Source organism: Thamnophis sirtalis, unplaced genomic scaffold (assembly GCF_051295495.1).
Source record: "Thamnophis sirtalis isolate CommonGarterSnake01/CBP01778 unplaced genomic scaffold, rThaSir2_p1.2 scaffold_9, whole genome shotgun sequence".
In the NCBI taxonomy this organism is placed as follows: domain Eukaryota; kingdom Metazoa; phylum Chordata; class Lepidosauria; order Squamata; family Natricidae; genus Thamnophis; species Thamnophis sirtalis.
The window spans coordinates 18,777,309-18,794,263 of NW_028261389.1; the positions used below are offsets into that span (position 1 = coordinate 18,777,309).

Consider the following 16,955-nt stretch of genomic DNA (forward strand, 5'->3'; position numbering starts at 1 on the left):
CATATGTGCCAAAAGTGGCATATGAAGCCATGGTTGCCCGGCACACGCAGCCTTGCCTGTTTGTTTTCTGGGTTTCTGGTGCACATGTGCACAATGATCAGCTGTCCTTCGTGCATGTGGCAGTGCCGAAAACTGGCATGCGCATGCGCACTGGCCAGCTGATCATCAGGTATGCATGCACGCTAGAACCTGGAAGTTCAGTTTTTTCAGAGCGCAATCCTTTTGTGCATGCAGCAGTGCCAAAAACCAGCATGCGCATGCGCACCAGCAAGCTGATTTTCAGGTGTCCATGGATGTCAGAACCCAGAAGTTCAGCTTTTCCAAAGCATGATCCCATCATGCACGCGGCAGTGTCAAAAACCAGCCTGCACACATGTGCCGGCCAGCTGATTGTTGGATGCGCATGTGCGCCAGAACCCAGAAGTTTGGCTTTTCTGGAGTGTGGCCCCAATAAGCGTGCGTGTGTGTGCGACATTTCCACACGGCTTTTGGGGCAAAAGGTTCACCACAGTGGTGGGTTGCAGAAAGTACGCCCCGGTATGGGTGTACCGGAGCGTGCCTGGAGCACCAGATACTGTTCCGGTGCTCTGGAGGGCCCACCCATCCGCCTCCGCTCCTTACCAGTCTTTTAAGTCTTCGGCGCTTCCACGCACAGCACCTGCGCAATGCTGCGCTGGGTAGCTGGAACATCGTAGAGGCGCTAAGATGCGTACCGGTTGGAACGGGATCCAGAACCCACCACTGGTTCACCACCACCGTTGTAGGATATAGGCAAGCCCAGTGGGTAACTTTGAATTGCAGTAGAAATTGGACACAGTATTCAGTAGGACACTTTCCAACTTCATGTAATGTCAACATCTTTGCTTCACAGTTTCTTGTTACGTTCATTTTATCTAAGTTCAAAAGCCACTTAAAGCCACTTGAGTAATACGAACTTCCAACTTCAGTAGTGGAACACACTATCTTTTCTGAACTAAAACCAGGAACACTGTACAATTATAAGGAAATATACAAGAACAAACATCAAGTAACACTTTCAAAACGTTTCTGCATAGTATAACTGAAGCACAGAAGTTTATGGCACTATTTTTGAAACTTAATATTACAACAGCATTCAGAGAATCTGGAAGCCCCACCAGGTTGGTTTCTGTCTATGAACAAGAAATGATGATTAGATTGTTTTTATGCTTTATTAGTGAGATAAGAAATAACACAGGAAACATACTTGGAATACTTTCCCTCCATCACTAAACAAAAACTCTTGTAAAATGTATCTCAGCCTATTTCTATAAATACAAATGTAGAAACCACGGTTGATTCTCTATAACAGAGAAGTCATTTTACATATAACTTATTTGCTGTCCCAGAACAACTATGTCCCAAAACAACTTTAAGATTCATATTCTCCCTTTTATGTTTTTTTTTAAGATTAGTCTTGGAGTGCACAGCCCTTCAAAGCAAAAGAAATATGTACAATTATTTTAGGATTGCTGCTCTTTATTTTAGCTGCCCTTGGTTCTTGAATTGTCTGTTGGGAACTTGAATTTAAACATGGCAAAAGCTAAATTTGATCTAATTGGTTTTCTTTAAAATTACAGATGGTAGCCAGTAGGTAGCCAGATCACCACTCCTGCTATATATCAATCCAGAAAAGGTGAAACAAAGCTACATTCTATCATGTATTCTTTGCAATTATTTCATTTGTAAAAGCCTTGTCAAAAGAATTCCTCCCTTTCTCATTAATAGAGAATTGATTTGGATATCAAGATGTGTGGCATATAAATTTGATAGATAAACAGACAGACATAATTCAATTCTATGTTTGTAGATGCCACAGCGATTGTACATCCCAAGTCGGTTTGAGGATAAAGCTAAGGATGTTTGCCTCTTATTGTAAGGAAAATGACTTTCTTGTCTATCACAGCAAAAAAAAATTAAAAAACCACCTAATTTTCACTATCCTGCATTATAGAGCTGAGGTGGCGCAGTGGTTAAATGCAGCACTGCAGGCTACTTCAGCTGACTGCAGTTCAGCAGTTCGGCTGTTCAAATCTCACCGGCTCAGGGTTGACTCAGCCTTCCATCCTTCCGAGGTGGGTAAAATGAGGACCCGGATTGTTGGGGGCAATATGCTGACTCTGTAAACCGCTTAGAGAGGGCTGAAAGCCCTATGAAGCGGTATATAAGTCTAACTGCTATTATCAGTCTTGGGAAACTGATTACATCAGCATTAATCAGGTTAAATCCTTTATGGGTTAATTTCTTCGCTACCTTAACATCCTGGAAGGGTAAAGTTTGGATTCGGGGGGGGGGGATCATTTTGCAAATGCTATTTTACATGTTGCAGTGCTAACAAGCATGAAGGTTAATAAGATCTATAGGGCAAAGGTCATGTGTTAAATGATCAATGATGCCTACGTTGGTAAATATTGTACTGAAGTCAGCTCTGTTAGATATACCCCATTGTGTATCCAACTATTAAACTAGAATTCAACCTAATCTCCTTTGAGGATTGTATACATTGTGGCCCCTAAAATATTGGCATAAGCTTATCTATTTTTTTCCTCTGGCACCCCAATTCTCTGAGATCCTCTTGGTTAAATATGAATTTAAAATTCTGTGACCCTTCTGCTAAATATTTGAGCTCAATCTCAGGGACTCTGAGTGGACATGATTCAGACCAGTAGAAAATTCATTGGTTTCCCACTCCTAAGATAAATAATGCCATCAGTTAGAATTCTGCAGCATGGTTAAACAGGACATAAACAGGGGTGGGCTGATGGAGGTTTGCACAAGTTCGGGTGATCCTCTAGCTAGGATTCTGCCCAGTTTGACAAATCCCCAAATGCCACTCCTGGCTGGCCACGCCCACCCCTCCCTATGCCACCCCTCCCAGGAGTCTCCATGGGGCCCTTTCATCAAGCCAGGTAAATGCAGGGCCCGCATGGAGGCTCAGGGAGGGGGGGAATGGGCCTACCAGAGGTTCTGGAAGTCCAGAAACAGGCGTGTTTCTAGCCTCCAGAGGGCCTCCGGAGCCCAGGAGGAGCAGTTTCCGCCCTCCCGTAGGCTCGACAAAAGCCTCCAGAGCCTGGGGAAGTTGAAAAACGGGCCTATCAGAAGTTCTGGAAGTCCGGAAACTGGCCTGTTTCTGGACTCTGACAGCCTCTGAAGCCTGGGTGAGGCAGTTTTTGCCCTCCCAGAGGCTTGAGGAAAGTCTCTGGAGCCTGGGGAGGGCGAAAAATGCCTCCCGCGGCCATGGTGCAGGAGGCTGACTAAGCCACACCCACCATGGCCACACCTACCCAGCAACGGGCTAGTGAACCCGATGCTGCAATTTTTGAAGCCCACCCCTGGACATAACCCCCAAATAAGATGCATCATTATCTTTAAACTGGAAAAAAAAACCGGTTTCCATAAGAATGTGTCTGCCCCCTCTTGCATTATGGTGCAGTCTGGCTGTCTCTTGTATCATTAAACTTTTGCTTATTCTACATTGACTCCAGCTATTGATCCTCCATTACTTTCCCATGCTCTGGATTCTTTCAATTACAACCAGAGCAAGCTTTCCTTAATCTTCCTCTCTGCCTCCTCTGAGGCCACCAGCAGACTGTGTGTAGATTAGAAGAAACATATGGCAGATAAACTGCAGAGCAGAATTGTGGATTAATGAAACTCTTTTACCCATACCTGGAAAGTTAAGCATTTCTGCAGAAAATGTGAGCGGCAGGGACCCTGTTTTGTCTTGCATTCCTGAAAGATCAAGTTATTTGAGCTGTAATCTATTTCTTTGGTTACAATCGGATTTCTGTTCTAATTTATTTTTTAATCATTCTCTCAAGCTGGGTGTCTCACCCCAAAGTCTCCAGCATACCAGATTCAGTTGATTAAACTGGAATACTGGTTTTTATATGAGTTGCGAAATTCTTTAACGCAGGTAGCAATATGCCCAAAATAAATAGCAGAAGTGAACTAAATTACTTGATTAAAAGGTTTGGAAACGATTAAGTACTATAGTGATGTGATTTTCCTCACTAGATGTTTTAGTTTTAATTTAAACAAGAACATAAGAAAAGTTGAAGGTTATATGTAGCACAAGAGCAGAATTGTTTTACATATATATAAAACTTCTGATATATATAATAATATAAATTGCTGTATATTTTGCCACTAACGGTTAATGCTGGTATTATGATGGTGCTTCTGCATTTTTGGACACCAGATCTGAAACTAAAAATCTTTAAGAAAGGTTTTTATGGATAAGTAGTGGTTAACCCACATTGTAGTTATAAATTTACAGTTTACATGTTTAAATATTCATTGTATGTATGTATGTATGTATGTACTGTATGTATGTATGTATGTATGAGCTGTGTTCCATAAGGGAAGAAGGAATGCTAATTACAGTTGGAAGGCAGGTGGATGGGCTTGTCACGCGCATAACGGCCAAATCGATCAACATTGTATAAGGCAGGTATATCTTTAATGACTTTTACACTCTGACGATGTTAGCAGTTGCTAACGAAAGCTAAGTGAGAAATATAATTTTAAAGTTCCGGAGATCACAATGTCTGTTTCTTTTATAACTACACTTGGAACTCGCATTTTTAAGACAATTCACAATATTTACACACACACACACACACACACACGTATGTGTGTGTGTAACTGGCCAATCATCTCAGATTACAAAACACATTCTAAGTGTTCACAGAAGCTACAAATTGTCAGCTGGAAAACAAAAATAGTAAATTTGGAGGAGAACTGAGGAGAACTAGTGAAAAATAATATCTACATTTAGAAATGACAACATTTTGTTGCTAACAAACATCAGTCCAAGGCAATGCTTTACAGATTAAAGCAGGAACGTTTTCCAGTGTTTGGTTGTGAATTCTGGATTCTAACAACATGGCAAGGTCATTTGACCTAGATTAGCCTAGATTGTTGTACCCTGGCTTCACAAATCAAAATGACCACTAAATGGCAATAAGAAAATATTTTTGCTATGTAGTAGCCATGTGGCATTATGCAGTTTGGATATGGACGTACTACAACCACGTCAATGGGTTCCAGAGCACTCCTGTTTACTTTCTTGGACTCAAATCAAGGGTGGATAAGTTTTTCAGCTAGTGGTCATCCAACCCTATTGAGCATGGGGGAATGATGTGAGTGTGAGATAGGGGGGGAGGGAGAGGGGAATAATTGAAAGTGGTTGAAATCTAGTGAGATCTGCAAGAACCTAGAAGAAATCTATAAGAGATTTGGCTCTTTCATGAGGGTTCTTTTATTTTCACTTTTGTGTTTTAAAAAGTCTTAATTTCGGTGGCAAGATGCCCATCGGCATTGTGTCCTATCTACCACCTAAGTCCATAATGTCTTTCCATTTAGTTCTTCTAGGCACAACAATATTTGCCTCTGGTAAGTCTCCAGTGATGCATTGTTGTTGTTTTTGTCTTTGTGTATCTTAATGTCATACAAAAGTTTGCAAGAACTTTTGCACGTAAACAGTAAAGTTTTAAGGAGTGCCTGGGATTCAACTGTTCCCTTCCTTCCATTGCATTGCGTTGCAGTGAGGATTATGTTTTTGATCATATACAAGTGGATATTAGCTGTTTGCAAAATGCCCAAATTCCTTTTCACATGTGCTATACAACCTCCTGATCCGGTTGCCCCTAATTAATAAAGGTGGTCAGTGATGAGACTGAGTAAACCCGTAACAATAGGGAAGATATTCCATGTTGTTGGGGCAACTATTTAAAGGACCCATTAATTATTCTTAAAAGAATTTGAATCTCTTTGCCAGAGCACAAACCATATGATTTGGGTGAGAGGCAATAAAATGAATCTCAATGGAAACTCCCTTATGAAAATAAAGCTAAAGAGAGCTGCATATTAATTACTCAAATAAGTCTCCATAGGAAATACTAAAAACAAAACAGTCAAGATGCTTTATCTGCATGGTTTCAAGGTTCAACCGTCAAGGGAAACAGAAACAGTCTCTTACCACAGAGGTCTCATTCATCCTTCAATCCATATTCTTCCTTCTCTGCATAAAACTACCCTGATCTAATTTAAACATAAGCGGATGTGTTTGCCTACAAATACACCAAGACTTTGCCTGTCTTGATACAGTTTAGCCAATATACCAATAGTATCTCTGGAATACTTTTGGCAGTCTGAAGCACCATAATTTGTTATAGCAAACTCTCTCATACACATACAGACATTAGTAGAGCATATTAGAAACTTTTTGTGGGGTGGGGTGGGGTGGGAAGACTAGTAGATGAAGCAGCTTCACCTTCTGGAGAGATTGTGTCACCATAAATCAGTTAGCCTTTAAGGTGCCAGGAACCCTTATTTTATTTATTTTCCTCTCACTCAGAGGAAAAGCAATTATTTAGAACAAAGGCTAAGTAGAGAGATTAGATTTCCAAGTAGAAAGGAAGGGATCTTATCAGTTTAAAGCTGGATGCCTCATCTTCAGAGTTAGAAAACCAGCAGTCTATCATTAGGATCCTCACAAAATGGTTAGCTTATATAATATTCTGCCAACAAGAAATAGCCCATAGTGAAATCAAGTACTCTAAAAGGGATTTCATGTTGGCATTAAGTTCCAATTTCAGGAGCCCATCTTTCTCCAGGATTCAAACTTCTATCATTAAACTCACAACAAAACCAAATCCATTATTTTCCAGCTGTTGAAGGGTTTCAATAATATTCTCTCCTTGCTTTCATTTCATTCATCCTTCTTGGACCACATATTTGAGATCAAGAAATTAAGTCCCTTGACCCATAACAACAAAACATATTTTAAAACCTAATGTAGGGTCATTTTACCACACTTATTTATTCAGTTAGATGGATTTGTTGGCAAAAGATATTATTGATTAATAATTGGAGCCTGGTTGATCTATAAACATTCCCGTGTTCCAGTGGTGGGTTTCAAAATTTTTTGGAACCTACTCTGTGGGTGTGGCCTCCTTTGTGGGAGTGGCTTGCCAGAATGTTGACCTGGTGGGAGTGGCTTGCCGGCCATGTGTTCCCCCCCCTCCCTCTCTCTCCTTCCTTTTGTCTCTCTGTCCCTTTTTTCTTTTTTTCTTTCATCTCTCACTCTTTTTCTTTCTTTCTTCTTTCTTTCTTCCTTCCTTTCTCTTTCTCTCTCTCTCTCTGTGTCAGTCTGTGTGTGTGTGTGTGTGTGTGTGTGTGTGTCTGTCTGTCTGTCTGTCTGTCAGTGGTGGGTTTCAAAATTTTTTGGAACCTCTTCTGTAGGTGTGGCCTGCTTTCCGGGTCCACTAGTGGAACCTCTTCTAACCGGTTCGGTAGATTTGACGAACCGATTCTACCGAATAGGTGTGAACTGGTAGGAACCCACCTCTGCCGTGTTCCAAGAAAAATAAGGCAACATCTTATATATCATTTGCAGTGTATTTAACATAGTAAGATATATTTAAAACACTCCCTTTAAAATTTTTATTTTCTACAGAAAGATATTGGAAGAGGAAAAAAAATCTGTACCAAGGAAAACAGAGCAACATCTAAAATAATTGATGTAATTAATTTTTAGTTGCATAATCCCCATGGAATTATCTGCCCTATTTGCTCAAGTAAATTTGAAATTCTTTGTTCATACAAAACAGAAACCTTTTGTTCTGTATATAGAAAATGAACAACATCAGATATGTAGTCCAGTATCACCCTTTTAGGATTGAAGAACTCTGCAGGAAAAGAACTTAAGAACGGTGCAGATTTCCCCCCCCCCCTGTGTATGAAAATCCATTGCTATATAAAGAAATCCCTGAAACTGACTTCTATGTACAGATGATCACTTTTGAGGACTGCAGATCTTACGTTGCGGTCAAACTTCTTTTAACTTCAAACGGGTGCATGTGCAATAAAGCACACTTTAATGTATAATTATGCAGTTCCTGTATTAAGGAACTTCAATCGCTACAGAGTGCTTTAAACATTTACTCTAGCATTTACAGGAATTACTGTATGGATATTATAGTCTGCAGAAAGCAGCCTCTCAACAATGCAAAATGATCTGAAATTAAAAGGTAGAAAAAGCGACAAGGAAACAAAAAGCTGTTGCCACTAAACCCAAATTGCAAATGTTTCACATCACAACTGCTCTTAGGCTTCCTCAGTTACAGGTATATTCTAATAAGAAATTTATACTACATCTTTCTACCAGATTTATTTCCGCCTATGGGCCCAATGCCAATTTTTAATTAAGTTCATTGGCCTGCCTCAGATAAAGACATGTTTTAATTACTATCCATATCAAGGTTTGTAGGCAAGAAGAATCACAAAGAATGCCAATATTGAAATATCTCAGTGCTTTCTAGAGCAGGAGTGTCAAACTCGATTTCAATGAGCACTGCATCAGGGTTGTGTTTGAGCTCGGGATGGGGGCGTGGCCAGTTTGACGTCACTTGTGTCAGGGGCACCTGTGGTGGCCCAAGCTCTCTCCCAGCGAGAACAGACTCCTGAGCTCCATTTTTAGCTGCAACCCTCTTCCAACAAAAACGTAGTTCAGCTGTGCACGACCCTCCTGAACTCCATTTTCACTGGCAGAGGTCGGTCCTTCGCGGTCTCCAGGGTGGCCCCGCAAGCTAGATCTATGTACCCATGGGTCCCGGACCTTGAGTTTGACACCCGTATTCTAGACCAGTGTTTCCCAACCTTGGCAATCTGAAGATGTCCGGACTTCAACTCCCAGAATTTCCCAGCCAGCATTCGCTGGCTGGGGAATTCTGGGAGTTGAAGTCCGGACATCTTCAGATTGCCAAGGTTGGGAAACACTGTTCTAGACAGTATCAATCTTTGATGATAAAGCTGCCCCCTTAATCTTACAGAATTGGATCTTTCTAGCTCTCTGCAGATTCACCCAAACTTATCATCACTTAATTAATTAAAGAACAGCTTTCCTACCTCTTTGGTTAAATTAAAAAAAAAACTTAGTGGAAATCTTTGCAGATGCAGATAAAGCTCTTGAGAACATGTCTGTAACCCCAGTTAATACAGAATATTATTGAGTCACTGTAACCTTAAGCCTGTCACTTTTGTACCTACTTCCAGGATCTATTGACATTTATTATTAATATTTATAGTTCTTGCCTGCAGGCAGCTACATGTTCCTTTAAGAAATTCACTGGTGGATACGTCCTGTGCTTCTTAAACACTCACACTTTCAAATATATCCATTGGGAAATGAGCCAATAGATAATCCTTTTGCTTAAAGCACTTCCATTTACTGTTGCAGTAAGAAATTCACAATTCAAAAGCATAGTGTTAAATAAAAGGTAAATAAAGGGCAGACTACTGTAAAAGCTCAGGAGAGAGTTGATAAAAGCTAAGGGTTGCACATTTCTTTCTTTTAAAAAAATGCTTTTGTGAACCAAATGCTGGCTAAAATTCTTAAGGCAATAGACTACTGTCAGTAAAGAAAGAAGGTAAGCTTCTTCTATTAATGCAACTGTAAAAAAAGATTTTCCCATACAGTATTTGATAAGTGGTGAAGACAAATTAAGAGCCTTTAAGAAATCGTAGTATGCATTTTTTTTACAGTAGATTGAGTATCATACATACATAGATCCACTCACTATGATGTGCATGGCTTTGAATGAACTGTAACATATCATTCAAATCCTAATATTGGATCAACTACTTTCTAAAAACTAATTACTGAAATCTCAGCTTTTAATTTTTTAAAAAAAAGTTTAGTAGTTCAACATTCCTCTGAGAACTTCTGATCATAAAGACAAGTCCTACTTTGTTCTATGTTTAGAACAAACACTGTAATTTAAGTTAATTTAAGAGATAACTTGGATCACGCATTGTCCTAGGTCATGTTGTCTATAATCCTACTTCATTAAATAAATCACCCATTAGAAGAATTCAAACAGCATCCTGAATCCCAATGATTTAATATGCACTGAAGCGAAGTGAAAATAGTCCCCGATTGGGTATTTAAACTAGGAAAGACTAATCTGACATTCAAATGATATACAAGCTAACAATAAGAACCAAGAAGGAAACTTCAGTGAACCATAACAATCCAATCCAGTTTGCAAAATAGTAAACGCAGAGATTCACTTGCTTTGCAATATTGCAAAGAGAAGGACATTCAGTTTGGACCTGGGTACTTGAGAGACTGCCTGCTGCCAATTACCTCCCATAGACCCGTTAGATCACACAGGGTCGGCCTCCTCCGGGTTCTGTCTACCAGCCAATGCCATCTGGCTACCACCCGGGGGAGGGCCTTCTCTGTAGCAGCTCCGGCCCTTTGGAATGAACTCCCCGCGAAGATTCGGACCCTCACCTCTCTCCAGGCCTTCTGGAAAGCCGTCAAAACCTGGCTGTGCCGGCAGGCCTGGGGTTGATGAGTTCCCCTCCCCTCTCGACTTGTATGGCTGTATGACTCTTGTGTATTTTAATTACGTGTATTGTGTTTGTATCCTCTTTTCCCCTTTTGAGTTGCTTGCCACCCTGAGTCCCTCCCGGAGAAGGGCGGCATACAAATATACTAAATCTTAATCTTAATCTTAATCTCTTCTTCCTACAATTTGGGATGCTCTAAATCAATCAATCAATCAATCAATCAATCAATATTGCTTTATTTTGGCCAGTGACTATATCATAAAGGTAAAGGTTCCCCTTACACATATGTGCTAGTTGTTCCTGACTCTGGGGGGCGATGCTCATCTCTGTTTCAAAGCCGAAGAGCCAGCGCTGTCCAAAAATGTCTCCATAGTCAGCATGGCCAGCATGACTAAATACCAAAGGCACACAGAACACTGTTACCTCCCCACCAAAGGTGGTTCCTATTTTTCTACTTGCATTTTTACATGCTTTCGAACTGCTAGGTTGGCAGAAGCTGACAAGTAATGGGAGCTCACTCGGCTACGTGGTGCTAGGGATTTGAACTGCCGAACTGCCGACCTTTCTGATTGACAAACTCAGCATCTTAGTCACTGAGCCACTGGATCCCACACACATGCAAAATGGCATATAGTTGCATAAAATAACCCCAAACCTAAAGTCACAAAACAAATTTATCTCAACTTCACAATTAAAGGGAATTGGGGAACATGTCTTGTTCCAGTGAGGGGAAGTAAGTTTTGTCATCTAAGTCTATATAGGCTTCGACACACATTTTGGCTACCTTTTTGTCCATCTCTGGACTGGAACGAGCAAGGAAAATATGAATTGTGATGTTTCATAGCAAACTTGGAGGCTGATAAAGCAATAGCTTATTTACCAGAGATGGGCAAACATGATCCCTATACAACCTGTGGAATTCAATTCCCAGACTTCCTGAGCCAGCATGCCAGGAATTCTAGGAGTTGAAATCCACAGGTCATAAAGAGGCCATAGATGTCGACTTCTGCTATATAATATGCAGAACTCTTATAATTACCTATGTCGTAAAGAGATAAAACATGAGGAGAAATGGAGGTAGGTTAATTTATGGTTGGTACCTTCAGGCCAGGGAGTGTATCTAAGATATCCTTGGATTGACTGCGGAATTATCTAGTTAAAGACGTTAGTCATAAACTTGTCACCCTGGGGGAACATTCAGTCTCTACGTTTAGAGAAACAGCTAATAGAGACAAGTTTCCATTCCTGAATGAAAGAACTAGAGCTTCAAAGAGTTTGAAAAAAGTTCTTCAAACATCATTTCAGTAAGAAGGAGTGACAAATATATTCCTTACTCGATTGTTGACAAATCATGCTTTATGCAATTCTATACCATACATTGTTTATAGTGGAGTTATGAAAATAGCAACCTCCGATTTCTTCACAGAAGCATTCATACTAAATGCATACCAAGTATCAAAAATAATATTTGCCAAGGGATAATATGGAGGCTGAACTAACATCTCCAAATGATTTTATCCTCAAAGTCCTGCTTTATATATTTCAAACACATATCACTTGACTTCCCAATACCAAAACCTCAAGGCAGTGTGAAAGAATCTGATTATTTAGTTGATTAGTATGGTCTCTTTTTGAGTAGTTGGGTGGATGATGTGGGGGAAAATTAAAGAAGCTAGTATTTTCCTTTTAAAAGGAACACGGTGGCTCAGTGTCTAAGATGCTAAACTTGTTGATCAGAAAGGTCGGTAGTTTGGCGATTCGAATCCCTAGCGCTGCGTAACCGAGTAAGCTCCCTTTACTTGTCCCAACTTTTGCCAACATAGCAGTTCGAAAATATGTAAAAATGCAAGTAGAAAAAATAGGGGCCACCTTTGGTGGGAAGGTAACAGCGTTCCATGTGCCTTTGGCGTTCAGTCATGCCAGCCACATGACCACAGAGATGTCTTTGGACAGCGCTGGCTCTTCGGCTTTGAAATGGAGATGAGCACCTCCTCCTAGAGTTGAGAACGACTAGGACATATGTGCGAAGGGAACCTTTACCTTATTTTCCTTTTGCACATAAGATCCATACACAGCCATGGCAAAGAATAATGGGAAAGGGCCAACAAAGGATATCAAAAAGTCAAGATGGTGTTCACAACTGCTCAAATGAGGGCTCACGTGAGGATGCCCCTGGGAGAAAGCACACAAGCCACATCTCTGTGGTCATGTGGCCAGCATGACTGAATGCCAAAGGCGCATGGAACACTGTTACTTTCCCACCAAAGGTGGCCCCTATTTTTTCTACTTGTACAAGCACAAATTTGGGTGGTGATAAAAGCTACTTCATGGAGTGGTGTTAATATGGTTCTGCAGTTCTAATCTTTTTCAATTTAATATCAAAGAACTACCAGCGTTCCCAGGGCTCCATGACTAGGTCTTTGAAATATGGATCACGGTAATAACAGTTAAAATTATTACTATACTATACAGGTAGTCCTCGACTAAAACAGTTCATTTAGTGACCATTCAAAGTTACAATGGGATTGAAAAAAAAATGACTTATGACCTTTTTCTCACTTATGACCATTGCAGCATTCCTTGTGGCCATATCATCAAAATCCAGATACACGGCAACTGATTCATATTTATGATGATTGCAATGTCCTGTGGTCACATCATCATCCTCTGTGACCTGCTGACAAGCACAGTCAATGGGGAAGCCAGTTTCCCTTAGCAACTGTGGCAAGAAGTCATAAAATGGGGCAAAACTCACTTAACAAATGTTCCATTTAACAACAGAAATGTTGGGCTCAATGATGGTCATAAGTCGAGGACTACTCAAATAGGATTGGGAAGGTGAATGTTTTAACAATTGGGTAAAAGCCTAGGCTTAAAACTTTTTATGTTAATCGTGTAAAGCTTCCGTCGGTTTAGTGATCAAAACAGATAAGTGATATTGTGGGGACTCCATTCCAATAATAGTAAAATAGTATTTATTTCTGAGATTGTATTTATCATATAATGTAATGTAATATGTAATGAAATATTGAAAGTGAAATATTTTTAACACCGAGGGTTTTGTTTTATTTATTTCATGTATTATAGGGCACAGATTTTCAACATCTCTTAACTTTGTCTTCTCTTTTAAATATATAGCAGCAAGCAATAAAATTTGCAATGTGGTGTGGCTGCATCTATTCTACAACAGATTTTTATCAGTTGACCTTATGCAAGATGAAAGTCGGCTGTACTATAAATTTGAAAATGGTCCATCCTACTATATCTAAAAAGATCATTTGCAATGACCCATAAATAACTGATCTTAAATTGGGGTGGTTTTGTATGGACATTGGCTCCTTCCTCAATGTTAATAATAATAATTTTATTAAATGTATATGCTTCCCAACTCCCAGTGACTCACTTTCTGACAAGGTGACTTAGTAATATATATGAAATTGAAAGAGGAAGTCAGACATAAAAGGAAGGAGGAAGGGAGGGGAAGAACAACCTCATAATTTGTACTGTTAATAATGATGCAAACTGAGAATAATGACTTATTCTAGTGAGACCCAGGGTCAAATTTCTCCACTCAGCCAAGAAGCTCATTGGCTAACTTGGATCAGATGCTCTCTCCCAGCCTGACCTATCATCTCAACAGTCTTGTTGAGAAGGCAGAACAATGGGAATATGATAGTCATCTACGCTATTTTAAACTTCTGAAGAGAAGGTGGAATAGAAATTATGGATTCATCTACCTGGAGAATTGGCTCCTGTATCCACAGCCTAGACTGGCATAATGTTCCCACGACATTATGAGACATACAATATATCTCAAAAAAAAAAAAAAAAACAGTTGGGATCCCCAGCAGTTGACATACTATATCCTATGGTTATGGGGATTTGAAGATGTAACAACATTGTCAGGTGTGCATTCCAGGACAATTAAATAGCCTTGTCTTCCATACACTTTCCTCTCTCTATCATTTTCTGTGCAGTTTTCTTGGCAAGTTTTTTTAGAAATTGCCAAGAAAACTGCACAAGTTTTAGAAGTCTAAAAACTTTTAGAAAGTTTTTTTTTAGAAATTGCCATGGAAGGAGACAATTGCCTCCTTCCTAGGGCTGAGAGAGGGATCACCCAGCCAGCTTTGTGCCTAAAACAGGACTAGAACTCACCGTCTCCTAGATTATAACCGTAACAGCTACACCAAGCTGGTTCTCACATATCTTTCTCTAAGCCTATTTTAAAGCAATGGCAAGATTGCTGATGAGTTGTAAAAGTTGCCTGCTAAATTGCAGATTGTTTATTATTATTTTATTTATTTGTTTTGTCAATCGTTTACAAGATAATAGGTATAAGAATAAACGTGAGCATGAATGAAATGGGTACGAATAAATGGGGACAGTAGTACAGGGGCGGGAGTCACGACGGTGCGGTTATGCACACCTTACAGACCTCTTAGGAATGGGGTGAGGTCAATAATAGACAGTTTAAGGTTAAAATTATGGGGATCTGAAGATGTAACAACAGAGTCAGGTTGTGCATTCCAGGCATTGTGACCACTCTGTTGCTGAACAACACAACAAAAAAAAGATTGTAGACCATTATAAGTTCCCTGGAACAAGAGATTGCATTACAGGTGCCTTTGCTGGTTTTAAACCTATCTCTCCAGTCCAGTCCAAAGTTAAAAGTTTCAGAAAGTTACGTTTGTTTGCTGCAGGAGGTTAACTTAGGTACTCAACCGGATACCCTGCCTGCACCAAGAAAATTCTGCAAACACTTTTGTGGGAATACAAAACTTTGCCTGAAGTTTAATCCGGTTTCTTTCCCTGGCCCTTTGTGGGGAAGTTTTTACAAGAGCCCAACTTAAAACGCAAGAAGACTTTAAAAATAAATTCTCACACTGCCCGGGAAATGAAAGAGGAAGCGGAGGCGTTATAAAAAATGCTTCTCTCACCTTAAAGGCAGGGAAGGGAAAGGAAACTTTGAAGAAAACCATTCGCTCACCCGAAAAAGCCGGAGGGAGGGAGGGAGGGAGGGGGGCAGAGAAAAGGGCCCTGGGAAGCCGCTCCCCTGCCGACCCGAGGCACTCACCGTTGATTAGGGAGCCTTTGCTTTTTCGGGCCAAGGTCTGTTGGATTTGCCGCTGAATGCGGAGCGACTTTTGCGCTTCGGCTCTCCCGCCCGACAGCTTCGACGGCAAGGCGAGCGTGGAACTGTCCTGCTCATCCAGACCTTGCTGGCCCAAAACGGTGCGGATGTAGCCGGGGTCGGGACTGCAGACGGGAACGGCCATGGTGGCTGGGCGAGAGAGAGCGGACCTCGGCGGCTGGCGGGCAGTTGTCGGCCGCGCTCGGCCGGGACGGACTGAACTGGGCTGGGCTGGGCTGAGGGACCTGCCGAGGGGGCTGAGCGAGTCTCCACCTTCTGGCGGAGGAGCGCGGCGGCAACAGCCGGCCCCTCCCTTCCACCCAGCCACCCAGCCACCCCGCGGGAATCTGCCGGCCGCACCCGCGGGGCAGCTCCGCCTCCCGCGCCTCCTGTTTGGGCGCGCGTCACCTTTCATCCAGCCGGTCCGCCGAGTTGCCTCTGGCGCTCCGGGAACTGCGGTGATTTCTCCTTGCAATAGCAATAGCAATAGCAGTAGACTTATATACCGCTTCATAGGGCTTTCAGCCCTCTCTAAGCGGTTTACAGAGAGTCAGCATATTGCCCCCAACAATCCGGGTCCTCATTTTACCCACCTCGGAAGGATGGAAGGCTGAGTCAACCCTGAGCCGGTGAGATTTGAACCGCTGAACTGCTGATCTAGCAGTAGCCTGCAGTGCTGCATTTAACCACTGCGCCACCTCGGCTCTTGCAATCTAGTGGCGGGGCAGGTGGGGAAGCAAATGGCAGAAGGCCAGAGTGGGGTCTTTGGGTCGTTACTCGGGAGTAAATCCCCTACACCGTGGAGACCGCGGATAGCGATTAACCCTTTGCTGGGAAGATACAAGGTACAATAGCAGAGTTGGAAGGGACCTTGGAGGTCTTCTAGTCCAACCCCCTGCCTAGGCAGGAAACCCTATACCGTGTCAGACAAATGGCTATCCAACCTCTTCTTAAAGGCTTCCAGGGAAGAGTGAGGAAAACTCGTCCTTGAAACGGGATGACCTGAGAATCCACGCTAAGCCCAGCAAGGGTTTTACTTTGTGTAAATATAGTTATGCGATTTTGTGTTGTGTAAATATTGGTAAATGTAGGGACTCGGTGGCTAAGACGCTGAGCTTGTTGATCAGAAAAGTCGGAAGTTCGAATCCCTAGCCCACGAAACGGAGTGAGCTCCCTTTACTTGTCCCAGCTTCTGCCAATCTAGCAGCTCAAAAGCATGTAAAAAATGCAAGTAGAAAAATAGGGAACACCTTTGGTGGGAAGGTGACAGCCTTCTGTGTTCCTTTGGCGTTGGCCACATGACCAAGGAGACTCTTTGGACAGCGCTGGCTCTTCGGCTTTGAAATGGAGATGAGCTAGCACATATGTACTAGACCAGTGGTTCCCAAACTTGGCAACTTTAAGACTTGTGGACTTCAACTCCCAGAATTCCTCAGCCAGCTCT

The 16,955-nt window shown here is 41.6% G+C and overlaps 1 protein-coding gene across 1 annotated transcript in view; it reads right to left on the minus strand.

The window, feature by feature from the left end:
* PKP2 (plakophilin 2) overlaps positions 1-15,737 on the minus strand; it is a 67,245-nt gene extending 51,508 nt beyond the window's left edge. Inside the window, exon 1 of the mRNA XM_087722988.1 lies at positions 15,455-15,737. Coding sequence (XP_087579114.1) covers positions 15,455-15,656 — 202 coding nt within the window. The 5' untranslated portion in view covers positions 15,657-15,737. The remainder of the gene's footprint in view (positions 1-15,454) is intronic.
* Positions 15,738-16,955: the final 1,218 nt, after the last annotated feature.